The sequence below is a fragment of the Loxodonta africana genome, chromosome 13 (assembly GCF_030014295.1).
Source record: "Loxodonta africana isolate mLoxAfr1 chromosome 13, mLoxAfr1.hap2, whole genome shotgun sequence".
NCBI lineage: Eukaryota > Metazoa > Chordata > Mammalia > Proboscidea > Elephantidae > Loxodonta > Loxodonta africana.
In genome coordinates, this window is record NC_087354.1 from 30,860,334 (window position 1) to 30,887,108 (window position 26,775).

General features: G+C 48.1%; 1 protein-coding gene and 1 pseudogene across 1 annotated transcript in view; both read right to left on the bottom strand.

Annotated features, from left to right (window-relative positions):
- Window positions 1-3,848: 3,848 nt before the first annotated feature.
- LOC100669960 (large ribosomal subunit protein eL36-like) lies at window positions 3,849-7,064 on the bottom strand (annotated as a pseudogene).
- A 12,125-nt stretch (window positions 7,065-19,189) lies between these two features.
- BLM (BLM RecQ like helicase) overlaps window positions 19,190-26,775 on the bottom strand; it is a 107,448-nt gene continuing 99,862 nt past the window's right edge. The window contains exons 20-22 of the mRNA XM_003413875.4: window positions 25,030-25,152; window positions 22,832-23,033; window positions 19,190-19,694 (exon numbers count right to left, since the gene is read on the bottom strand). Coding sequence (XP_003413923.1) covers window positions 19,517-19,694; window positions 22,832-23,033; window positions 25,030-25,152 — 503 coding nt within the window. The 3' untranslated portion in view covers window positions 19,190-19,516. The remainder of the gene's footprint in view (window positions 19,695-22,831; window positions 23,034-25,029; window positions 25,153-26,775) is intronic.

Here is a 26,775-nt window from a genome sequence, read left to right on the forward strand (position 1 = left end):
ACTGTCCACCTCTGGCATGAGGCCCAGTATCGTGTCCTGGGACCTGCCAGAGTTTGGCCCCCCAGCATTTATCCTACAGACACCCACATGCAAAGTATGTAGGACAAGGGTAGTAATTGCAGCTCTGCTAGTCTTAGCGAAAGCCTAGAAATAATCCTCACGTCCAAGAGTAGGGGATTGGTGTCTTCTGGGGACGCTTGCACAAGGAGTGCTGCGTTGCCCTTAAAAAAAACATGGTTCTGCGTCTCTCAGAGCCAAACACCCCTCTCTCTCAGCTCCACCAGCTTTGCATTGATCCTTTTCTTGTCTCCTTGGGTCTGGGGCAGTGGAGTGTGGTAGAAGATAGAAGACTTCAGAGCCACATGGGTCTATCAATCCCAGCTGTGTGGCTGTGAAGCAACCCATTCATGCTTTGCCTCAGTTTCTTCATCTGTAAAATGGGGACAATTTACCTACCTCACAGGTCAAATGAGCACCTGGTACAGCATAGGTGTTCAATAAAGGTGAATGTAACCAAAGTTTTGCCCAGTGGAAGCAGGGGGTGGGTGCAGATCAGGGGCAGAGCCACGGGTCCTAGGAGGCCTGAGAGACGCAGTGGTGGCTCCAGTGCCCTGGCCCTGCCCGTCACTGCTCTTGTGTGTTAAGGAGTGCTGAGCTGCAGCCTCCTGCAACCCCACGCCTGCCCCCACAGCAGACGATGGGCCCCTGAGGGAAAAAGTTCACATCACTATTTCCTGAGGTGGACAGGAGGGCATGTCAGGTAACAGCCATGATGGCCTCCTGCACCCCTGCCTGCCCTGAGACTCACCTGGCACAGCAGGGGTGGGAGATGACCTCAATTCACCCACTGTAGGCAGCAGGGTGGGCTGGGGGTTATGCTGGGGGCTTGCTCTGAAGCTTCCTTTGCTCAATGAGCTCACTTAGAAAGTATGATTTGGGAGGAACTTCTGTGGGAGTGAGTCCCTGGCTGGTGCAAACTGGTAATATGCTCCGCTAGCTGCTAACCGAAAGCTTGGAGGTTTGAGTCCCCCCAGAGGTACCTCAGAAGAAAGGCTTGGTGATCTCCTTCTGAAATAGCAGCCATAGAAAACCGTGGGGGACACAATTCCACTGTGGCACACATGGGGTTGTCATGAGTTGGAGCTGACTGGATGGCAGCTGGGTGCTGGTTCTGTGGGCGCTGATGGAGATTGTGTGTGTTGAGGGAGTGACCTTTTCCAAGACTCTGAGGGGCTTGGGGGTCTGAGAAGGAAGAGTCCCGCGCATGGGCCTTGAGGCCTGGGGCCCAGGCCTGGGCAGTGTGGGATGGTGTCCTCCATGGCCTCCCACAGACCTTCAGCTGGCTCCAGGCATAGCCGCTCTCCTCCCAGGAAAGTTCATTTTTTTTCCATTTGTTTCTCTTAAAATTTTCCAATTAAACTTTTAATCACTTTTCTTCTTTACTGATCTATGATTCCCCCCTTTCATGTTTCCTCTCTCTCCTCCTTTAAGCTTGTATCTCATTGTTATTCTTTCAACAAACCTTAAGATACAAATAGCTACCATCACGCACATTATCTCCTTTGTTCCCCTCCAGGGAGGCTTGATTATGTACCTGATTTTTCAGTTGAGGAAACAGTCCAAGAATGCAAGACACTTGGCTGAGGCCCCGGGCTGGTGAGAGGCCAAGCTTCACCTCTCACCCACTTGCCTTCTGGCCTCCAGGGCTCCAGGCCCTTGCTAGGCCCTGGGCTACAAGGAGGAGGAGGGTCAGGCCGGCCCACAGGGGGCTCACGGCTGGGTGAAGGGCACTGTGAGAGCACCAAGGAAAGGGCCCTGACCTGGGGGTTGAAAGGTCGGTCCAGGAAGGCTTCCAGAGGAGGGGCCTCAAAATCTGGAGTGTTGACTGAGTGTTTTCTGGGGGACGAGGAAAGAGGGGGAAGTAAGGGTCTTCTGGTGGAGGAAAACGCATGTTGAAGGCCTGGCGATGTGGGGAAGGGGCGCTCAGGACAGTGTGGCTGGACTAAGGGTGCAAATAGAGGGGGGAGGAGTCAGAGCTCCGATTAAGAGGTGGGGTGGGGCTGTGGGGATTGTTTTAATATCCTAGAGCTGCTGTAACACAAACACCCCAAGTGGGTGGCTTTAAAGAACAGAAATTTATCTTTTCACTGTTCCAGAAGCTGAAAGTCTAAATCAGGGTCTCAGCTATGTTGATTCCTTGCGTTAGATGACCAAGACACTTATGAGCCAGGGAAGCTCGTCTTTAGCAGGAACATCCAGAGATTCTGGGTCATCACTCTCTTTCTGAAAACCTTATTTATACTGAAGTGTCAGTGACTCATACAGCTTAAACTGTGGTGGTTCTCAACTGTCTGCTCAGAAGAATCATCTGAGGAGTGTGTGAAGGTAATGAGCATTGTTTTATAAAAATGATATAAGCTCATTCTTAAAACAAAACGCAAAACACCGAGCAATTCAGAAAAGCCTAAAGAAAGAAGCAACAGATCTCCCTCATTAGAATGCCAGCTTCACGAGAGCAGAATTTTCATCTGTTCTGTTCTCTGCTGTGTCCCTGGTACCTAGAACTCTGTGGCTCACAGTAGACCCTTAGTGCTGCCCACCATCTAGTGTCAACATTTGGTGAATGTCATTCAAGGCCCTGCTCTGTGCGTATACACACAGAAAATTTTGGAGAGATAAAGAGATGTTGTTGTTAGCTGCTGTGGAATCAGGCCCCTACTCATGGTGACTCCATGCACAATGGAATGAAACGCTGTCCAGTCCTGTGCCATTCCTATTATAGGTTGTGGATGGAACCCATTGTGAGCCACAGGGTTTTCACTGGCTGATTTCTAGAAGTAGATTGCCAGGCCTTTCTTCCTAGTCCATCTTAGTCTGAAAGTGCTGTTGAAACCTGTTCAGAAAACAAACAAATAAAAAAACCTCGGGGACAAAATGTGGTTTAAAAATAGATTTGAATCTATTTAAATGTGGAACTAAGACTAATATTAGAAGAACTCTGGTCACAAAACAGAGTGTGAGTTATAAACCTTGACAAAGTAAAAATATTAAACATCAAAATCAGGAGCTGACAAGAGGGGAGGAGGGCGGATGGCCCCCACTGACAGACGGGTGGTGGCTGCTCGTGAGTAGCACTGGCTGGAATCGAACCTGAGCCTCCTGCATGGAAGGTGAGAATTCTGCCACTGAGCGGGGGTATACCGAAACCAAAACCAAACCCTTTGCCGTCGAGAGGATTCCCATTCACAGTGACCCTATAGGACAGAGAAGAACCGCCCCATAGGATTTCCAAGGAGTGCCTGGTGGATTTGAACTGCCAACATCTTGCTCTTAACCACTGTACCACCAGGGCTCCAGGCAGAGGCATAGGTAGGGAGAAAGATAATAGACCCAAATAATTTAAAAAGATGGGCTGGTACTATACCTGTTGTACTTTAAATGAAAAGTATTTAATTTTACTTGCATCTAATAAGGGGGAAAAAAAGAAATAGAAAAATTGCTGACTCCTGGATAAATCTTTACTTTCTAAAAAAGATAGTAGTTTATAATAGATTTCTCTAAGTTTAAGAAAAATGATTGTGAAATTCATTAAGAAATTGGAGTCTTGGGAAAAAAAAAAACTGTTTCACTTTCAGCAGAATCAGTAATTTCTTGGACTGAAAGGGGTGACCATCCTCGCTCCTCCCCTCTTCTTAGCTTCTGATTTGGATGCTTAATATTTTTACTTTGTCAAGGTTTATAACACATGCTCCATTTTGCAACCACAATGCTTCTAGTATTAGTTCCATATTTAAACAGATTCAAATCGATTTCTAAACCACCTTTTGTCCCCGCCGTTTTTTGTTTGTTTGTTTTCTGGAAAAGCTTTATTATATTACGGGGCACTCATTCCTTGGAAGCTGCCTTCCTCCTGGAGGCCAGGACATCGCTCAGCTTCTCTCCATTCCTCTTGGCACAGCGGTGTTCCCCCTCCCCTTTTTCTTGATGTGCTTGAGGGTCCACTTGTCCCTGTAGACCTTGAGCAGTTCTATGACATGCCGCTCGTAGGTGGCAAAGCTGCACACCTCCCGGGTCATGTCTCACGGGAACTTGGTGTGCTTGGCGAGGCGCCCGCAGTGGGTGGCTCTGCCTCGGCTTGCTCACATGCTTGGTCACTGTGTGGCCCTTGTTGAGACCCATGGCCATGGGGTAGCACACACAGCCATGGCTGCTACTCTTCACTGGCTGCTGTGGCAGAACGGCTGTCTTGTGTTTTGCATTTCATAATCTCTTGGTTGTGTCAGGAAAAATTGAGAAAGACTTTGAAATGTCCCCCAATTAAAAAAAAAAAAAATTGCTATGTGTCCGTTGTAGGGTTATCCAATTCTTGAGGGGCCAGTGCTTTCACTGTCTTTGAGCTATTATACGAATCTAAGTTGTAGAAAAGTTATAGTAATGCAAATGGTTCTTGTCTGCAGAAATGCAAAATAATTTTGGCAGTGGGATACAATTGATTGTAGCCCTGCGGATAGCGATCGGTTTTGGATCTGTATGTAAGTTAATTTCAGCATTTCTTATCTGCCTAGATATGTGTGTATTTGAACTTTCCTTTGAACCAGTTGTAATGTATTACTTGTTCCTTCATTTTTGAATGAGTCAAATAAAATCTTTGACATGCGTTCATTTTATATTTGTCAGAGTCATGAGTTTACCTTTTCATGGGTAGCTAAATTGCATTGCTGGATAGCATTTTTTTTTTCAAAAAAAGATCATAGGTTCTATTTTCCTGGACTTATTCTGTGTTGTCTATACATTTGAACGACTTCGCTGGGTGTAATATTCTTGGGTCCCCTTTTCCACACAACTTTGAAGACTCAACTGCCGTGTTTTCTGGTATTGAATGTTACTGTAGAACGATTTCAGGCCAGGCTGATTTTTTTCTCCCCTTGTAGGTGGCTTGGTTTTTCCTCCAGGGTGTCTGCAGAGTTTTTTCTTTATCCTTAAAGTTCAGTAACTTTACCAGCATGTTTTGGGTGTGGCTCATTCTGAGTCCGTTTCCCTGATGGCCTCTCGATCTACACAGTTGGTTCTTCATTTGTTTTGGGGAGACTTTTTCTAAGTATTCTTTTGTTTTCTTGTTGTTGGATGCTATTGAGTTGATTCTGACTCATAGCAGCCCATGTAACAGAGGAGAATTGCCCCATAGGGTTTTCTTGGCTGTAATCTTCACGGGGGCAGATCGCCAGATCTTTCTCCTGCAGAGCTGGGTGGGATCTAGATGTTGGATAATCTATTTCATGGACTCCAATCACCTTTAAACTGGAAGGTCTGGGTTCTATAACGATCATCTTCTAATTGTTTTATTTCATTTGTTCCTTTTTTCTGAAGTCATTGTGATCACGTCAAGTTTCCCTTCCACGCTATTGGTTTGCTTTTCAGATGTGTGTACTCCATTTGCAACTCACTTTTTAGATGTGCAATGGTGCTCTTTTGGTCCTCCTTGTGTTTCCACAACGTTGCAAGCTCCCTTTGCATCTCATGCTGTTATGTTTATATCTTTTCTTTGCGCTTTTTTTATATCCAGTTCTTGTGAACTGTTCTACAGCGTGTCACTTTGCAGTAGCTTCGATAGCAAGAAGCTATTAGTTACCAGGGGGCTGTGTTTGATCTTCTGTCCGTGTTTCTTTCAGTTGTGCCAGTATGTGATTTCCTTCCCTTTTCCTGGTAATTGAGTGTAAAGTTGCCTCGTGAGTTTTCATTTTGCTCACTGCTAATGCAAGCCACTTCTCCATTCTACTTGTTCGAATACTGGGCCAGTTTGTCTTTCCCTCAGAAGGACAACTGGAAGGCCATGGTGTTTTCAGTCTGCTTTTCCATAGCCCAGGAGTCCCTTGGTGATGCAAACAGTTAATGCTAACCAAAAGGCTGGTGGTTCGAGTTCACCCAGAGACACCTAGGAAGATAGGTCTCGTGATCTACTCATGTAGAATTAGCCATTGAAAACCCTGTGGAGCATAGTTCTACTCCAGCACACATGGAGTCACCACGAGTCAAAGTTGATTAAAGGGCAACTGGTTTACTGGTTTTTCCTTAGCCCAAGTGTGCAGATGTGGGAAAGGGGCAAGTCCCCCCAACTGGGGCCACCCTCGTTGGGGGCCACAGGCCTTCTTTTTCCTGCCACCTGTTGAATACCTTGTACCCCAGGTCCACTCTGCCCAGCCAGGTGTGTCCCACTTCCACGCCCAATGTAGTTATTTCTGTGGAGATTGTCTGTCTTGGTCTGTTTGGCTCGTTCTTTCTATAAACAGTTTGTCAGTGTTGTTATTCATTTTCTCAGGTATCAAGATAGGGAAAAGCAGACTGTGCTAACCCCTTGCTCTACTTTCTTAGGTCTAAACACCCCTCCTGGGCAGCCTCTTAAAAATACATATCTCCAGGTCCCACTCACTGGTAGAACTCAATCCACTGCCTTCTAGTTGATTCTGACTCACAGCGACACTATAGAACAGAGAACTGCCCCATATAGTTGCCAAGACCATAATCTTTACAGAAGCAGATTGCCACATCTTTCTCCCTCAGAGTGGCTGGTGAGTTTGAACTGCCAACCTTTCGGTTAACAGCTGAGCACTTAACCATGGTGCCACCAGGGCTCCTTTTGCCCACCCATAAAGGCTCTGATTCTGTGGATCTGAGTGGAGCTTTTTCCTTCATGCCCAAAGTGATGTGGGCTTGCAGGCCTGGGGTTGAAAACTGCTGAGTCATCTGTCAGGAGCATTCCTGTGTTAGTCACATTCAACCAAGAGCCTGTGCATGTTAGTCGAATTAAAGGAATGCAGCTCTGATTATGTAAATCCACGACCCACAGAAGGTTACAGTCTTGGAATGTCCTAGGGTGGGGGCAGATTTGGAAATCTGCCTCCATTTTTTCAGAGAGGTCTCTGAGGCCCAGAGAGGGGAAGTGACTTGGTCAGGGTCACACAGAAGGCAGCAACACAGGTTTGAAGAATTAGAAATACCAACCAATCCAGATCTGGCGCCAGGGGAGGGAGGTAGCTTACCTCTGAGGGCAGAAAACTCTTCCCCATGGTGTAAGGGGCGACATGGGGGAGGGTAGCCAGGCCAGGAGGCACAGTGCCAATCCAGGCCCTCAAGGAGTGACTCCACATCCCCTCATCCCTGGCCCTACCCACCATTCATCTACCTACCCAGGCAGCAGTGCTCCCAGCATGAACTGAGGGCCTGGATGACGCTGACCCAGGGAACAGGTAAGGTGGCTGGGGTGGGGCAGCAGCTGAGGACAAGGTAGGGAACCTGGGATTAGGGTTGCAGAGGATTTTATGTCCACTTGGGCAGGGGCTGCCCAGAGCAGTTTGGGCCATGACCTGGTGAGGAAGCTTGAGGGGCTGGGCCAGGACCTCGAGCAGTTGGGCTGAGCTGCTTGGGTGTCTTGAGCAGTGGGGCCCCTGGTTCTGTTCTACCCCTATCCCACCTGGAAGAGCTCTTGCCTGGGTCAGCCTGGTGACACCAGCCAGTCTAGCAGAGTCCTGGGTCCACCCTCTATAAATTCCATGCCGTCCGAGGCTCAGCTACCTCAGCTGTAAAAAAGGAGAAAATAACAGGCCCCTCTTCACACTCTGTCTTGATTATTGATTCCTGTGAAGAGCTGAGAACAGAGCCAGGAGCACAGGAAACACAGGCCCTTGATACAGGAGCTACTGAGCTCAGAATAGATCTATTCCATAAGGCAACGAGAAGTATTTTACTGGCATTTTTTTGTGAGGAGACGGGAAAAGAAATCTCACTGTTCATCATAAAGGTGCAACTTCATTTCTTTCTGGGATGTTTCTGATCTTTCCCTGCGAGTGTGCCTCTCCGCCTCCTCCTCTCCTAACCCCTTCTTCCCCCCAGAGGCCTCTCTGTTGTTCAGCCCCAGCCCTCCTTCTGCACAGCACTTACCTGAAGAGATGTCTGACAGTGACATTTACCAGGTGAATCCTGACAATGGCCACAGCTTGTGCAGGTTCCACACAATCTGGAAAGTACATTAGACCCAGGAGCACCCAAGGAGGATGTGCCAATGCTGGATCTGAACTCGGGACCCAAGGCCCCCAGCTACTTCTGAAGCAGACCTCAAAGGCCTCTCACTCACATTCATGGCTTCTTGGCTCCTCAAAGCAACCACTGAGGAAGACAGACCAAGTGGCCGCCACGGTCCACGAAATCCCAATTTTCAGATGAGGAACATGAGGCTAAGAGAAGTGAAGGCCTCCTCTGTCTGAGGAGCGACAGCCTGGACTCACCCCTGTTCTACAGTGCCTGCCGCTCTTTAGTCTGAGCTGCCCATGGACTGCATATGTCTCCGTGTCTGTTTGTCCTGCTGTCCCAGCTGCCCCACTGAGCACTTTACTTCTTTGGTCTGTGGCGAGGTGGGTCTGTGTACTGTTTCACAGGCTTATCTCTCCAACAAGATCACAAGCAACTTGCTATTATGGCTAATCGTAGTAATATATTCTTGCCTGGGGTTTTACACCCCCTAATTTGCTCGCTCACCATACATCTGCCCATTTGTTGCACTGTGGTGACTTGGGTAGTTGCTGTGATGCTGGAAGCTATGCCACCAGTATTTCAAATACCAGCAGGGTCACACAGGTTTCAGCAGAGCTTTCAGACTAAGATAGACTGGGAAGAAAGGCCTGGTGATCCACTTCGTAAAATTAGCCAGTGAAAACCCTGTGGATCACAACAGAACATTATCTGATACAGTGCTGAAAGATGAGCCCCTTAGGTTGGAAAGGTACTACTCAATGGTTGCAACAATGAACTCAAACTTACCAATGTTCATGAACATGGCGCAGGACTGGGCAATACTTCATTCTATTTGTACATGGGGTCGCCATGAGCTGGAGCCAGTTTGACGGCCGCTAACAATGACAGCAATTTTCTCTCACCATCTTACCTGGTTGGGTCCTGTCTTAGGTAGTGCTGCTATGACAGAAATACCAGAAGTGGATGGTTTCAACTAACAGAAGTCTATTCTCTCACAGTCCAGTAGGCTAGAAGTCCAAATTCAGGGTTTCAGCTCCACAGGAGGCTTTCTCTCCCTGTCGGCTCTAGAGGAAGGTCCTTGTCACCAATCTTCCCTTGGTCTAGGAGCTTCTCCAGCGCAGGGACCCCGGGTCCAAAGGACGCGCTCTGCTCCCAGTGCTGCTTTCTTGGTGGTATGAGGTCCCCACCCTCTCTGTTTGCTTCTCTCTTTTATATCTCAAAAGAGATTGGCTTAAGACACAACATAATCTTACAGATTGAGACTCGTCAACATAACTGCTGCTAATCTCTTCTCATTAACATCACAGAGATAGAATTTACAACATGTAGGAAAATCACATCAGATGACAAAATGGTGGACAATCACTCAATACTGGGAATCATGGCCCAGCCAACTTGACAGATATTTTGGGGGGACACAAATTAATCCATGGCAGGTCTACTCCTCACTTTGGAAAGTGCCTGGCTCTCTTGGAAGGGAATGCATAACAGAGCTTTGTCCAGCTTTGTCCCCCAGTCCCAGTTTCTGGGAGGCCCTGTATGTGAGGAGTGGCTGGGCTGTTCAGGGCACCTGCTGAGTCTTCGTCAGCCTTTTCTGAGGCAGATTTCTTAACCTTTTAGAGCTACAGCTGCTAACCAAAAGGTCGACAGTTTGAATCCACCAGCCGCTCCTTGGAAACCCTATGGGGCAGTTCTACTCTACCCTATAGGGTTCCTATGAGTTGGAATCATCTTGACGGCAATGGATTTGGTTTTTGGTTTTGACCCCTTTGCCAATCTGAAAAAAGTCATGGATCCTCTCCTACAAATCTGCACAGCCACACAAAAATAATACATATAATTTAGGGGTTTACATACTCTCTGGAAACCCTAGTGGTGTAATGGTTAAGTGCTACAGCTGCTAACCAAACGGTTGGCAGTTCCAATCCATCAGGCGCTCCTTGGAAACTCTATGGGGTAGTTCTACTCTGTCCTGCAGGGTCGCTATGAGTCGGAATCGACTCGACGGCTCTGGGTTTGGTTTTTGGGTTACATACTCTCTGATGCTCATGCTGGATCTTCCAGGGTTTCCTAGAGTCTGGATTAAGATGTCCTGTGTTACAGGGTTCTGTCTCCTTGGTCTGCCAATCTCCAGAACCCCAGAATCTGATGCCCCTGCTTATTATGATCGGATAGCTGGATGAGACTATGCCTGAAAGAGGCCTCTTTTTTTGAGAGAGCAATTTTATGAAGACAACAAAAGAATTAGGTTGAGGATGGCTGAGTCCATTGAGTGAGAGCTATTTTGTCTAATTTATTCCACAGTCAACTACGGCATGAATATATGCAGCAAACCACAAATATATACAGTATATGTCTTTGTTGTAATAACAATAAAAACCCATTGCCCGTCAAGTTATTTCTGACTCATGGTGACCCCATGTATTAAACAGAGTAGAACTGCTCCATAGGGTTTTGCTGGCTGTAATCTTTAGGGAAGCATATTATCAGGCCTTTCTTCCACTGTGCTGCTGGGTAGGTTCAAACCGCCAACCTTTAGGTTAATAGCCAAGTGTGAACAGTTTGTGCCACTCAGGGACCTTATAATAACAGTTAAAAAAAACCAAACCCGTTGCCATCGAGTCGATTCTGACTCATAGCGACCCTCTAGGACAGAGTAGAACTGCCCCATAGGGTTTCCAAGGAGCTCCTGGTGGATTCGAACTGCCGACAGCCGAGCTCTTAACCACTGCAACACCAGGGCTCCACTATAATAATAATAGATGTTTGATGAGCGCCAGGCACTGCGCTGTGTGCTGAATGTGCACTATCTTGTTAAATCCTCAGAACAATCATTCCCATGTTTTTTATATTGTTATGATCTCTCCAAGGCACAGAGACGTTAAGTAAGTTCCTCAAGGTTGTACAGTAAGGGGTAAAATTGCCCTTTGATTCCAAGTGGTCTGATTCCAGAGCCATTTCATAGTCTTGCTGTGGAATAGGGGACGCTCACAGCCAGGTGAGGTCGGCCCCTGTCCTGTTCTGATACTCGACTCTGTTCCCAGCTCGGGCAGGTAGATCCTCTTGGGTCCTAGATGAAGAGAGGGGGCTCTGAGTAAAAACTGAAATAATGATTTCCTGAAAAACCTTGATAATGCATGGGTATCCGAGGGCCCTGCCCAGGAATCCCCAACAGACTGTATTGTGAAGTGGCATTTGCCTGGCCTGGCAAGGAGACTGAGCTCTGCTTTCCCATTCGCCTGGGGCCCGCTTTGATGAATTTGGGTGGTAATGTAACCCCATTTGACCCCAGAAGCTGGCAAGGCCTGGGAAATGTCAGACTGCACTTGTTTCCAGTTTTTTAAAGGCAGTTTCCTTTGCCTCCGGCACACTCTCCAAAATGCATGCCGGGAATGGCTTTTCCACTTCTTGCAGCCACCTTGCAGAGCCTCTCTTTAAGATACCCTACAAGCTCGGAGGGGCTTACACTGTGGCTTTCTCGTGGGGAGAGACCCCTTCCAGGGTAAGTCCAGGTGGAAATGGCTCCCGCTGCCCAAGGTTGTGATCACTGTTCGACTCTAAAGTTCTTAAGCTCCTGACTGTTCCCGACCTACCAGGGACTGGCTTGTCCAACACTGGGGTGGACGGTGGCCTGGCCATCATTGAGAATAACACCCTCATTTTACAGATGGGAAACCAAGCCATAAAGAGGAGAATGTGTCGCCACAGCCACAAAGTAAAACACACAGCAGCTGAGATTTCCAGGTGTGGCCCCTGGTGCCCTTTCTACCACACGAGGCCCAAACCAGCTGGTTGCCATTCAGTCAGCTTGGACTCATGGTGACCTCATGTGTGTAAGAGTGGAACTATGCTCCACAGTGTTCTCAGTAGCTATTTTTCAGTAGATTTCCAGGCCTTTCTTTCAAGGGTTCTCTGGGTAGACTTGAAGCACCAACCTTTGTTAGTAGCTGAGCATGGTAACCATTTTTACGAGGTCAGTGGTTCTCAAAATGTGCTCCCAGGACCAGCAGCATCACCATCACCAGGGAGCTTGTTAGAAATGTAAACCCTGGGACTCTGCCGCAGACCTCCTGGATCAGAAGCTGTGCCTTCACCGGCCCTCCAGGTGATGCTGATGCCCCTCAAGCTTGAAAACCACTGGCCAAGGCTTCTGCCTTCTCATCTTGGATGTGAAGCTCTGCACAGGTTGGGATCCAATGACTGAAGTTCAGGCTCCCAACCCATCAATGTACCTTGGTCTTCTGAACAGGCTTCCCCACACATGAGGGGACACGAGGAGCAGAGGATAGAGGAAGGAGCTGGAAGCACGTGCTGGGGATTGTGAGCTCCTAGTGCATGACAAAGAATGCCTTTCCAAATCAATAAATGGGGAAATGGCCTCGCTCTTGGGGAACAGATAAAACACTACTAACCAAAAACACCAATATGCAAAAATAACCCCAGAAAATCTAAGTGAATACTGAGGCCAACTAGAAGCAACTTTAATGACATGTCTTGGTGAGGCCAGCAGAGGTGGTGAGAGGGGGAAGTCTTCGTGCCCTGTCTTTCCCACCACCCTCTCCAGGCCAGGCAGATGCCTTCACAGCGGCCCTCCTCCTTCACTTCCTTCTCCTGTGAGCAGAGCAGGGACAGTGTGTGTGGACGCCCAGGATGCTTGTTCCCTTAGAACGAGCTGTCATCATGGAGAAGTGCTGCTTCTTGTCAGAGGAAGGCACAGGACAGCCCAGGTGGAGATGACAGGTATGTGGTTCCCAGCCTGAAGGCCACCAGGCTGCTCTGATCCAGGCCCACTTGGCCTTGACCAGTCTGGGCCCTGGGAAGGGGATGCCAGCTCATGGCCCTGGGACCAATTCCTGGCCCCGGGGTGGAGGGAGGGTGAAGGGATCCCAACTCCATGGCCCTTCTGGAGCCAAGTTGTACCCCAAGAAGTGGGGACGCACTGCGAGGCCCAGTAGTCACAGGCTCATTTTTTTGCTTTATTCTGATTATAAAAAGGTGCAGAGCTTGTTGTAAAAAGTCAAATAATTCAGAAAATTCAAAGTCACCTCAGTCCCTCCATTGGTAATATTTTGGTGAGCATCCTTCCTCTCTCTCTGTCTCTGTGGGTCATGTGGGTGCCCCTCCCTACAACAGGCACTGTGCATATAGACAGATGACGTCATCACTAGTTGTGTTGTTCTGTAGCCCGCTTTTACAAATATTTTTAACAAAACAGAGCAGACACTCTGTGTCATGGCCGCCCGGGGCCCTGTGTGCTGGAGAGCCCCCTTGGTGGGCTTTCCTGGGAGGCCATCTGACTAAGCTCCCCAGCAGCCCCCTGTGACCAATTTTCCAGGTCAGTAAGTAGACATCTACATGGTTCATCATGTGCTCTCAAATAAAAATAAATTAACGCATGGGTTTTTTTGGGGGGAGGGGGAGAGGATGTATCCTTTGAGGAACTACCTGCCAAGCTTGGAGGAGGCAAGGGGAGCTGGAGAGATATCTCTCTCTCTCTCACACACACACACAGAGACTCATGCTCTCACACACACATTCTCACTCCCACACAGACTCACATATACACTCTCACACATTCACATACATAGACTAACACACACACTCACACATACATGCTCACACACCCATATATACACGCACAGAGACTTACACTCTCACATGCACACTCACACACACATGCTCCCACTTTCAAACTCAGACTCACATACACAAACTCACACACAGATTCAGACTCACACACACATGCACACACTCACACAGACTGACATACACTCACCCACATATACACAGACTCACACACACACTCACTCTCACAGACTTAGACTCACACCCACACTCACACTCACACATACTTGCACTTTCACACACACACACTCTCACACAGAGACTCAGACACACACTCTCACTTACAAACATGCTCACACTGCCACACACCTTTACTCATACACACACACATACGCACTCACATGTACACGTTCCACACATCATAGGAGACCCTGAGCCCAGGGCGCAGAAATGGAGCCTGAACCAAGGGCCCCCAAATCCACCCCGAAGCAACCACAGGTCCTTCCTGTCTTCTGCCTGGGAGGGGGAGGGAATATTAGCATCACTAATACAGGTTAGGAAACCCTGGTGGCGTAGTGGTTAAGTGCTACGGCTGCTAACCAAAGGGACGGCAGTTCGAATCTGCCAGGTGCTCCTTGGAAACTATGGGGCAGTTCTACTCTGTCCTATAGGGTCCCTATGAGTTGGAATCGACTTGACAGCACTGGGTTTGTTTTTTTTTGGTTTTAATACAGGTTAGTAATACCTGTGGGATGTTTTCAAAGTTGTTGCTTGTTTCCCTCACTGCCTGTGACCACGCTGAGGGCCAGGTCCAGGCCTGGATCTCTCTCTGCTCTGGCCAACAAATGTTAATTAGTAGAATATATGGCCAATGGCACTGGGAGCCAAGGCCCAGGTATTACATGTATTTTGTAGATGAGAAATCGAGGCTCAGAGCAGGGTCACACACCTTGGTGGAGGACTAATGGGCACACAGGTCCCATCTCATGGTGTACGCAGCCCACGTGCATGGTGGTATGTCTGTGGTGGCTCGCGTGGGCAGACTTCTTGCTGGTGTAACTGTTAACCTCCAGCTGCTCACCACAGCCACCGCAGTCACTCCTGCTTCTGTATCTGAAGTCAGCTGACTTGCTGCCTCCCCCAGTCACAAGATGCTCCTCCTCATGGCAGAGAAGAGGCCCCAGGATACTGGGTCTGAGCAGGACTCTGACCTTGGGTCTCAGTTTCCCCAATGCCTTTCCTTCCAGGCTGGGTTTTCAGTCTGTTAATGGGGAATCTTCAGGGCCCCATCCTGGCTGCAGTGAGGACCCCCTGGGTCAGGAGTTCCAGCACCTCACCCCACTACTCGCCCTACCTCCTTCCCATGGTCTCTGCTCTAGACTCTACCCCATAGGAGGAGTCTTCCCTGTGGGGAGGCAGAGACCCGTGTGTTCTGTTCTGACCCAGACCTCGGTATATGGCCAGGGCTGGATCTTTGTGGCGCACCGCAGCTCCTGACTGGCACTGGGTAGATAGGCCCTTGTGCATGGCAGGCCTGTCTATGGGACCCATGGTGACGGAGGCCCGTTGGGGCAAACTCCTGCATCCTGTGTAGGCCTAAGCCTAAGGGACATCTGAGTGCCATCCTGGCACCTTCCCTGTGGTCACTGAACCCTCTGTGGGATCATGGAACCATGTGGTTGGCACCTCCACCCCTCCCTTCACATTGGCAGGCAGTAGGGACCCAGCCTCAGGGCCTGCTCAGGTGGTGCCTCTCTCCCTGGGGTTCTGTGGACTCAAGTTTGGACTCTGAACACCCTCTTGCCGTGTCCCAGGAAAACAGAGGCCTTCAGCTCCCCCCGCCCCCCGCCAACCACTGTGGGGTCTTTCTCCTATCTCATTCCCCTTGCACCAACAGGGAACATGGGTTGGCTGAGGAAAGACATGGGAGGGAAGAACAGGAGGATGAGGGCTTTTTGGAAAGCAGGAGCTTTCTAAAGGCCAAGGGTGCTTGTCCTACAGTTTGGGTGCTGCTCTGCACAGCTGCAGAAAGCGAGCCCTTGCCTTGAAGCAACCAGAGGTTGAGCTCATGGACTGAAGCACGCCCTACCACCTGCTTCTCTGAACCTGGACTGTGAGGTCACGCAGAGGCACAGCGGCTGCACTGAGGGAGACGTGGCTGCTAGAGCCCCTTGGGGGACCCCACTTCAGCCCTCACAGAGCACCCATAGGTTACTGTCGCCCTGCTTAGGGACCTCTGTCAGGTTTGGAGCCCAGGGCTGGGTGAGGGCTGTAGTTGCTGCCTGCGGCTGCTCAGAATACAAGAGCTGGGCCTGGGATGCTGAGTGCCTCCCAAAGACAGGGTGGACCTCAGGGCCTGGAGCAGGTGCAGGAAGGGGAGAAGTAGCAGTCTGTGCTTCCTGTTCTGGAGAAAAACCTTAGCTCAGCTGTGCTGGCTCGTAAGTCTGCAGCCTGTGCCCCTGAAGCCTACAGCAGGGCCCAAAGTTTCCAGCAGGTGAGGGCAGGAGGCTGCTGAGTCTCTGAATGGCAGAATGGGGCCGGGTGGTGTGGGTCGTTCAGGGAAAGAACACAGGTCCCGGGAACACAGACTGGGTTCCTTAAAAGGTACTGTCTGACTGGAGCGCTTCTGAGAGTACAGGGGAGCTGTGTTGCTGTTACTTATCACAACAGGCGTAAACTGGGACTCTTCCGGGCAAACCGAGACGTACGTTACCCTACTTATTACCACTTTCTAGCTGTGTGGATTTGGGCAAGTTATATAACCTCTCTGAATTCCAGTTTCCTCATAAGAAAAGGCTAATATGTGCCGGCCTCCTAGGGCTGTCGGAGGGACTAAAGGAGGGCATTCCATTATGTGAAATTCCTGAACATTCCTTGGCACAGAGCATGCCTCCATGTTTGTTCTCCTCTGTGAGGTGAGGTAGTGGGTTCCCTGTCCCTGGGGGTGTGTAAGGACCTGTCAGCTCTCTGGAGTGAGTTCTTACAGTGGGTGAGGGTGCGTGCATGCAGCTGGAGGCTGGTGGCAGGGCGGGAGAGTGAGGTCTCCTTGTCCAGAGCCCTGTGCCCATGCCCCTCACTCAGGCCTCCCTGCACCCAGGGGAGGGTGGCACAGTGACGGGTCCTGGCGGTGCTGCCCTGGAGGACATGGACTTGTGCCCCTTCCCCTCTCCACAGGGGAGACTTGTGCCCATGGAGGGCCCTGCCAGGGCTCGGCCCACTCCTTCTGCATCTTTGGCTGCCAGAGGCCCTGGACTTTGGGTCAGGGACAGTCCGTGCTTTGCCCTTCAGGGATTGCCTGCGTGGGTACAGCTGTGTCCCCGGGGTACATGGAAGGCTGGGGGTTGAGCTGAAAGGGTGCTGCTTGTTTTCCTGAGCCTGCTCTCAAGGCTTGAACAGTCTGTTCCAACCTAATTTTTTTTTTGAGAGTTGGGTGTGGGGCCTGGTTTTGTGACTTGGGCTATTTGAGCAAGTTAAACCTCTGTGGGTCTCAGGTTCCTGCTGGGCGGTGGGGATGAGGGGTCAGCCTTGTCCTTCTCAGGGCTATGGGTAGCGCTGCCTCGCCTCACCCTCCACCCCTCGCCCCCACTGTCTTTGTCTTCCCCAGTTCCCTGGGAAGCAGAGGCCTACACTCCTGATGGAGTGAGCTACATCTCCAGTGTCTGGTGCAACGAAGGACGCAGTAAATGGATGGATGAGGTCAGAGCTGCAGAAGTGGCCCAAGGTCGGCGGCATCAGCTCTACTCAGGTCTGGCCCCACCCTCAGGCCAGAGCAGCAGCTGTGATGGAGATGGTGGTGGGATGGCCAGAGGTTCCCCACCAATGTTTTTGTCTACCAGCTCCTCTCCAAGGTCACATTATTGCAGCAGTCTCAGCTACTGCCTACTTTGTCTTTCCTGTCTTTTCATCAGAGAAGGTTCTTTGGAACAATTGACTCAGCGAGTCACGGCTTGCCAGGAAGATGGTTTCTCTGAAAATATGTTGTCTCCCCCACGCCATTCCTGGAAATGTTAGCTCTGGAAGCATCCTGAGGCAATAGTGCTCAGCCCTCAACAGACTCTGGACAGCCCCCTGCATTAAACTCAGGGATAATGCCTGAGAAGTGGCGCTCAGGAGGCAGGAAGCAGGTGTGCACCTATGGGGTGGCTCCTCAGGGTGGGCACAGGACCCACCTCAGCACGAAGTCCTCTGGCAGAGTCCTGACTGGTCACTACACTAGCTCTCCCCTCCTGATTGAGGTCAAGGAGAGAAGTGGGACACCAAGCAAGGTTACCAAAATCCCACCTTATAAGACTTTGTGGCCAAACAGACTACTAATGAGTGTTCTTGGGAAATACAGCCTCCCTAATACTAAAGGGGAAACCCTAGTGGCACAGTGGTTAAGAGCTACGGCTGCTAACCAAAAGGTCAGCAGTTTGAATCTACCAGTTGCTCCTTGGAAACCCTATGGGACAGTTCTACTCTGTCTGTTAGGGTCATTATGAGTTGGAATCGACTTGACGGCAACAGGTTTTGTTTTGTTTAATACTACAGGGAAGCCCTGGTGGCATAGTGGTTAAGAGCTTGGCTGTTAACCAAAAGATCAGCAGTTCAAATCCACTAGCTGCTCCTTGGAAACCCTGTCCTACAGGGTTGCTATAAGTCAGAATTGACTCGACGCACCTAACAATACTAAAGGACATCAACATTTAAGATATCCTCACCAACGGAATATGAATTTGTTTGACCACACTTTTGTTGACCCTAGATTTATTATCCAGTGTAGACAATTTGATCGGCAAAAAATGGTATCTCATTTTAATTTTTAATTAGGGAGATTGAGCACTTTCATATATTTGTGGGCTATTTGTATTTTTTCTTCTGAGAACAGCATATTCATATCCATTGTCTATTTTTCTACTGGGCTATTTTCTTAATGATTTATGGGTACTCTTTGCATATTAAGGATATTAATCCTTTGTAATATATTTTCCCCATCATTTGTCTTTTAACTTTGCTTATGTTGTCTTTCTTATACAAAAAGTATTAGTTTGTGGCTAATTGTCTCCATGAACAACTGTCTACTTTGCCAACAGACCAGAACTGGAATGGTGCCCAGCTACCATTACTGAACACTTTGACCAAAGATTCTATAGCAGAATTCTGATCAAAAGGGGCAAAATACAGGCCAGAATTTGAAATTGTCATGGACTCCAGACTTCCTGGAGCGATGGTGCTTGGCTAACCTCTTGAAATTATTGCCCTGAGATAATCTTTAAACCTTAAACTAAAATACCCCTTCAAGTTTTCTTAAGACCAAACAATATTCCAGCTTAACTAGTAAAAATTGTCTGCCTTGAGCATTATGCTCTTTTAAGAACTATCTATATGGGATCAAAGTGACAACAGCAACTCGGAAGGTCAGACAGGAACCTCAGGGGGTAGTGAGTTTATGTTAATGGAGGAGGGACAACTCAGGAAAGGAGGGTGAGAATGGTCGCACAACTCAGAGAATCTATCAGTGTCACTGAACTGTACACGTAGAAACAGTTAAACTGGTGTGTGTTTTGCTGCATATATTCTCAACGACGACAAAATAAAAAAAAAGAAAAAAACAGTCTCGCAGTTTCACTGGGTCACATGTGTACGCCTTTTCCTTTGGCTTCTGGGTTTCACGTTGTGCTTAGAATTTCTCTCACTGGGATGACTCAGCTGCTGTTCAGACGTTCTGAGAAACAACGGCCACAACGCTTGCAGTGGCAGCAAATCGTGCTTATTCAGAAGAAAAGTGTTTATTTTAAAAATAAGAACCATCACCCCCAAGCATTTATTTAAATATTAATATATTCTGGGTAAAAAATTACAAATGGTATAAGACTAACAGTTTTATATTCACAGATGGTCAGATCCTGACAGACAAATAAGATCTATGTACACTGTGATTTGGTTGTTATGAAAACGCATATGAAGGCTTCAGAAATGGTCTGTTTTTAGGTTTTGGTGGAGCCATAATCCCCAGTTTCCTACTGGCTACTGAAGTCGCTTGAAAACCGACGAAGGCTGAACTAGATCCAAACATGTCGGAGGACTTAGTTTTAGAAGATGTCTTCCTGCACACGATGGGTCCCCTGAAATGTGACAAAGAAAAGAAAGTTAAAATGTTAAATAAAAACAAAAGTGAAGAGCCTTCTTTCTTTTCACCGCATGGAGCTACAATGCGTGACTCTCCTAGGTCTTGTGCATTGGCAGCTTCCATGCCCTGGAGGAGCTAAGTTTCCTTCACTACTGAAGGACTACAGGGCCACGGCCTTCACACAGACGTCTCCTACATTTGCCTTTCTAAAATGTCCACAACTGTTTCTCAATTCTGACTTGTGACCAACCCCGTGTACTTCCCTCTACCCACACCTTTCACAGCCTATAACGGATCCTCCTCTCCCTCCAGATGACAGAACTGGGGTCCACATACCCCAACCTATTCCAACCAAATGAAGGAAGTGAAACACCTTGTCTCAACCTCCTATGCCTAAACAACAGACACTGCAGAATTACGGCACTTGCACAGTGTGGGAAAAGGTGGTTTTGTGGGTGTGTGGAAGTAGGCTAGAGTGGGGGCCCTGCCTTAGCCTGGCTGCCGTGCTGCCAGGGAGGGTGAATGGAGCTGAGCCTCCTTTCTGCCAGCCAAGGGAAGGGCTGCAGACGTGATACCCCAGGGAGGGCCACTGAGGTGTTCTTAGCCCCATCCACCACCTGGCCTTTCTGTCACTGCCACAGTGCCAGCAGCTCGATGCCCTCTGAGCCGTGTGCCAGTGATCACCTCCCCCTCACTGCCCTTCACAGCCAGGGAAGAAGCCCCTGCCACAGTCCAACACCAAGTCCTTCTAGCACCTCACTTCTGCTGACCTGAAGATAACAGCAAAACCCTGTCCGGCCCTGCATGTGCACCATGATAAGGGCGGCGCTATCTGCAGAAGCCTTTCTTTCCACAAGCGTTTCCTGGTGCTGTGGAACCAGGCGGAATTCATGCACAACGTGAATGCCAGAGCCCGAGCCATGCACGTGATGCCTCCATCTCTAAATTCCAGGGTCCGAGTATCAGGGCCGCCAGCCTGTGGGTATGACAATCCGGTGGCACTGGGTGTAGAGTGGTTTTTCAACATTTTTAAACTCTTGCTGGAGGGCAGTCTTGCTGCAGAATATAGCAAAGATGTGCTAAGGCACAGAGAAGCAGCCTAACGTTCCCTGTTCTGGGTTCCCTCTGAGAAATGAAGCCCCAGGCGAAAACCTGCTGTTGGTGTTGGTTTACAGGATGAAACTGCCAACAGCAGCGCCTTCCCACAGGCCGTCCTTCTGACTCCCACTCTGCAGGCCAGGGCACACTTGCTCTTGTGTGAGACTTGGAAGATGTGAGAGGGTGGGACAGAGCGCTGAGGGCTCCGGCCAGGTGCCACACTCATTCTCTCACCGCACAGGGATGCTCCGCCAGGTGAGCTCGGCCCGGTGGGGGAACTATCCTTCTGAGTGGTTTAGTGGAAGTGAGGCTGGAGCCCAAGCACAGAGACAGTTAGTTGGCTTCCACTTTTTTCTTTTCAAAGAGGCTGCTACAAGGGTGAAAAAAAGTTACAAAATGTACGAGTTCAGCCAGCAGGGATTTGAAAAGAATCCCGTTTTAAACACATCGGCTAATTACAAACTAGCGTCAGGCCGCTAATGGCTTTTGGACAACTGTGAGTTTTACTGCTGCTTGTTTGATTCAATTCAAGGTGACAGGGCCAAGTGCTCCACGCTTCTAACAAAAGTTGTTGCAATTAAATCAGGAAGCTAACAGCAGTGAACCTGAAAATACAGTTTGCTTTGTTCTAACAATTAAGTAAAACTGAGATGGAAGATCGTGTTCTTCTTCAAGGAATATCTGTGGACAACGAGCAAAACTGAAAGGGCGGGGTGGCATGGGTGAGCATCCAGTCCTGCGGTTCCTGTCCCTGGCCAGGCGTGGGCAGCCAGACGAGCCCTCCCGAGGCAGAGCCTTAGCTTCCTCATCACAGACCCCAGGGGGTCGGACCAGATGTCTTTTCAGGTCTCCTTCTGCTTGGTGTGAGCTACTGAGGAAATGAGTATTCCCCAAAGCCAGAGGAAAAAAGCAAGAAAATAAAAATGTCCCCGCCGAAGAACATCTGCTGGTCACTTGCGCACTAAACAAACCACAAAATTAAACTAACATTTACTAATGCCTTTAATTTCTGTACCCTGGCAGAAGGGTTACCACATACAAGATGTTTGTTTCATGGATTGAACAAGAAAACGACAATTTGGTAACGTTTGCCTTCCTTTCCCTTTCCTCTAGCCAATTTTGGTTTTTTATTACCCAGAAGGAAAAGATGTAGAAAAACTGCAAAAGAAATGCAACAGCTTGCAAAGCTCACTGAGGACTTGTTTTCCTTTTTTCTGCAGGAAATTCTGTTAGAGTGTGCAGTTATTTTGGGATCACACCCTCCAGATGTACGGGGTGACCACAATCCTGCCAGACCTCACCTACAAGGCAGAAAGCAGACAGTGCCCTTGCAGAAGACAGGAAACAGGGGCTGGCAGAAACAATGCGATGATGGAGAAATAAGGAACGTTGCCAAGGTCATTACAAAGTATTTGATGATGGTAGCTTTGTACTTCTGCTGGTGTGCAGAGAGCTCCCCGAAGCAGACATGTCCCAGCCCAGAGGGAAGGGAAGATATAAGCCATTTATGCAGCCCCTAAAGGTACCTGGCTTGACTGGCCTCCTTGCTGATGCTCTCACGCAGGTGGGAGCTCAATTCTCCCAGCATCAGTGAGTGGCAGGGAGTGTGGACATGCCTCCAAGGCGGAGGTACACAGGATTTTGCAGCAACAAAAGCAATGTAGCAAGTATTAACAGGATCATAAAAGTCATGAGGAAACAAAGCTGCCCTTTGTTATTTATCTAGACAGGGTATGATTTATAGTACTTGAGGTGGAAAAGTCTCCTAAGAGCAATTCTCAAAAACAAAAAAAAACCCTACTTTGCAAATGAGAAAACTTTAGTCATCATCTGCTTAGACAGGAGCAGGTATTAGAAAAATCTGAAACAAATGTCAAGTTTTGCATCAAGCCTTAATCATAACTCCACTAACCGAACAGGCAATTATTTAGGGATGGCTCATTTTAATAAATGTTAGGAAGCAAACCGGAGCGGTTAGAATTTTGTATTCTTCTCCCTTCTGCCCCACGTTGCCAAAGACATCACAGAACATACCCCTGTGCACCGGAACCACCATAACCACTTTTCCTCTTCTTAGATTTCTGGAAGGCTGGCATCCTTTTCCTCTTTCTCTCATTTTTGGTTTTACTTGCAAAATAGTGGGAAGATATGGGTGTTTCCTCACCCAGCTCCTCAGGGGTATTTCTTCCGGGGCCTCTGCTGCTGGACAGGCTTCTCTGCGGGGAATTGTCCTCAGCTGCAGAAGGACAACAAGGCAGGTTTTACAAGCTGCAGGTGTTCACAGTCTGCGTGAAGACATACACTAGAGGGGACTGCTTCACTTGTAGCTAGCTGCCTTCCCGGGATCTCTCTACCATAAGGAGTCAACAATTCGGCAAGAACGGAACATTCATTTGTTTTTTAAAATTTCACAAAGCCCCGAAATGCTCAATGGCAATTTATTGTCAATGAAAGGGAATCAGAATTCCAGAGTCCGTGATGCTCTTTAACCAGAGACGTCAGGTTTAGAACACGCTGTTGTGGGTGACCTGAGTTCCTCTTTTGATTGGGCAATTAATCCTGTTATGCTCTTTGAAAATATAAAGTGGAATATAAATACCAGGTAACTTAAAAAAAAAAAAAATCATTTTAAACGTGTTGAAAAATAAACCCAATGTAAGAGAAACATAACTACGGTCTGTCTGTACCTCATCCTTGAGCAATAGTTAATTAGTAAACAGCATCAGAAAATTCTAGAGCATATTTTACTCTATATTAAAAACGCTTCTTTGCATAGTCGTTGTGAACATGACTTCACATATTGTGCAGGAAACGGGTATTTATGAAAGCGTGAATTTGCAAAGAAGATGGTAATTTCCAAAGGTATTTACATCCCAAGGCACCTAAAAAGCATGAACTCGCTCACCGGGCACACAGGGAGCCCCTCTCCATGTTCCCGTTATCCTACTGCCTGGTAGGGCACCGACTCCACATCTGGACCCCTGCTCCATCCTTCCCTGGTCCCCACAGGGAGGCTGTGCAGCTTGGGGGTGAGGAGCTCTGCCAGCCTAGCTGTGGGACTTTGGGAAAATGAGAGCCTCACTCTCCTCACCTGTGACATGGGTGCTGTGAGGATTAAATGGTAGAAAACAGGCAAAGTGCTTGGCGCAGTGTCTGCACCCGGAGTCCTCTATCATCGGGAGAGTTCTCACCACCCTGTTGAGCTGTTTCTGCAGAGCAGCACTGTCTGATGTTGGCCAAAACCCCCTTCCAAACAAGTGACTACACTAAAACAGTGACGAGCTCCTACCAAGAGATTATTTCCCTTTTCAAATGGATTCACAGCAAGGCTTTTAATGGAATAATTACCACATAGAAGAATTAATGAAACCCTTACTTTTCGGCATTTCGTTAGTGGATAAAAAATGATTGTGGAGAGACAAGTCGAAATACACGCTCCCTCACTCCTCACCCTGCTTACAACTTCCATTTGCCCCACCCTGGGCCCTTACAGAGTCGGGAAAAACATTGAACTTGGCTTTTTCGTTGTGTATTAGCACGGGGCTATGTGAGAGCAGGGCAGAGGGCTTCTGCGCTCTTACCATCTCCTGCAACAAAATATTCCTTTGTTCTCCATTTTCCCTTAGTCAATGCTTTGTATAGCTCGGGATGAGGCTTGTAATTAGAGATACAACATGACAGAGCTTAATGTAACCTTGGGGAGCGGCTGCTAATGATGCCCTCACGGAGGCATGTCTTTCAATGACTAACAAGAAGACTGGCCAGCATTCCAATGACAAGCTCATTTTTCCATAACACTTTAAACTCTACTCTCTTAATTTTATCTTTAGACATGCTTGTTAGATAACACATTCCTTCCTCAGATAAGGAAACTGAAGCACAAAGAGGTACTTGCAGCCTGCCAAGGATCACGCAGAGTGAGATGGTGGCAGATCCAGGATCGGCATCTAGGGCTCCCGAGTCCACATGCATGTGCCTTAACAGAATTGGCAACTCCTGGGCCCGAAGGTCCCCCTTTGGATCCTATGAGTAGGTTCAATAGCTGGCACTGAGTACCCTCTCAAATATGCCTGGTACCCCTGGGGGGCTGCTTTGAGCACTTGAACTTCTGTGTGTCAGCGTGTAGGAAGCATTAACACAACCCAGAAACCGCAACTTCTAATCTAGTGAGATGCACTGCTTAACATTAAGACAAGCTTTTAGAAAACACACATTTGGGCTGTATACCTAACCTGGCAATGTCCACTCAGAGTATTTCTGTAATATTGGAATCACTTCTGCACCATATTTTTCCAGTTTGTCTTCAGTCACACCATCAATTTGAAGCAAAACCTCAGGATCGGAAGATAAAGATTCTGTGCATGGGGATAAAATTAGGAATTTAAATTACAGTCCATAGAAAACCCACTGAATTCATGCTCATTCACCCATTCAGCACGTTTGTTAAATGCCAACTAACTGCAAAGCACTGGGCACAAGGACTAATTCTCTAAATGGCGAAGTTGGCATCATTAGAGGGAGTAGACAGGCACAGCAATTTCAGGAGCGATGGTGCAGATGTCAGGGCAGGAAGCGAGAGGAAGCAAAGGGCATGCATGTGGGTGGGACCTGAGCATGGGCCTCAGGAGTTTGACCAAACTTTTCTCTTACACACTGTTTCCACTACGAAGACTTATCTAGCTGCTGAGAATTTCCAGCTCTGACTTATCCCCTGTACTCCATGTCTGTAGACCTAAGACCATAACTGAATTCTTGCTTTCTCCCAGCCTGAACCTGTCCTTCCTCTAGTCTTTCCCTACGTGGGACAAAGCAAGTATTTACTGCGACTTTAACAAGTAGGCACTTAGCATCCTCTGCACAGAGATGGCACGTCAGCCTTGTGGCTAGACAAACCTGTATTTTTTTTTTTTATTGTGCTTTAAGTTTACAAATCAAGTCAGTCTCTCACACAAAAATTTATATACACCTTGCTATGTACTCCTAGTTGCTCTCCCCCTAATGAGACAGCACACTCCTTCTCTCTACCCTGTACTTCCCGTGTCCATTCGGCCAGCTTCTGTCCCCGTCTGCCTTCTCATCTCCCCTCCAGACAGGAACTGCCCACATAGTCTCATGTGTCTACTTGAGCTCACTCCTCCCCAGTATCATTTTCTATCTTACAGTCTAGTCTAATTCCTACATGTCTGTCAGTTTGTCATACTTTGTGTGTTGCTGTGATGCTGGAAGCTATGCCACAGGTATTCAGATACCAGCAGGGTCACCCATAGAGGTCAGGTTTCAGCTGAGCTTCCAGACTAAGACAGACTAGGAAGAAGGACCCGGCAGTCTACTTCTGAAAAGCATTAGCCAGTGAAAACCTTATGAATAGCACCGGAACATTGTCTGATATAGTGCTGAAAGATGAGCCCCCTAGGTTGGAAGGCACTCAAAAGATGACTGGGGAAGAGCTGCCTCCTCAAAGCAGAGTCAACCTTAATGACGTGGATGGAGTAAAGCTTTCGGGACCTTCATTCGCTGATGTGGCATGACTCAAAATGAGAAGAAACAGCTGCAAACATCCATTAATAATCGGAACCTAGAATGTATGAAGTATGAATCTAGCAAAATTGGAAATCATCAAAAAATGAAATGGAACGCATAAATATATCGATATCCTAGGCATTAGTGAGCTGAAATGGACTGGTATTGGCCACTTTGAATCAGACAATCATGTAGTCTACTATGCTGGGAATGACAACTCGAAGAGGAATGGTGTTGCATTCATCGTCAAAAAGAACGTTTCAAGATCTATCCTGAAGTACGATGCTGTCAGTGATAGGATAATATCCATATGCCTACAAGGAAGACCAGTTAATATGACTATTAATTAAATTTACGCACCAACCACTAGGGCCAAAGATGAAGAAATAGAAGATTTTTATCAGTTGCTGCAGTCTGAAATTGACCAAACATGCAATCAGAATGCATTGATAATTACT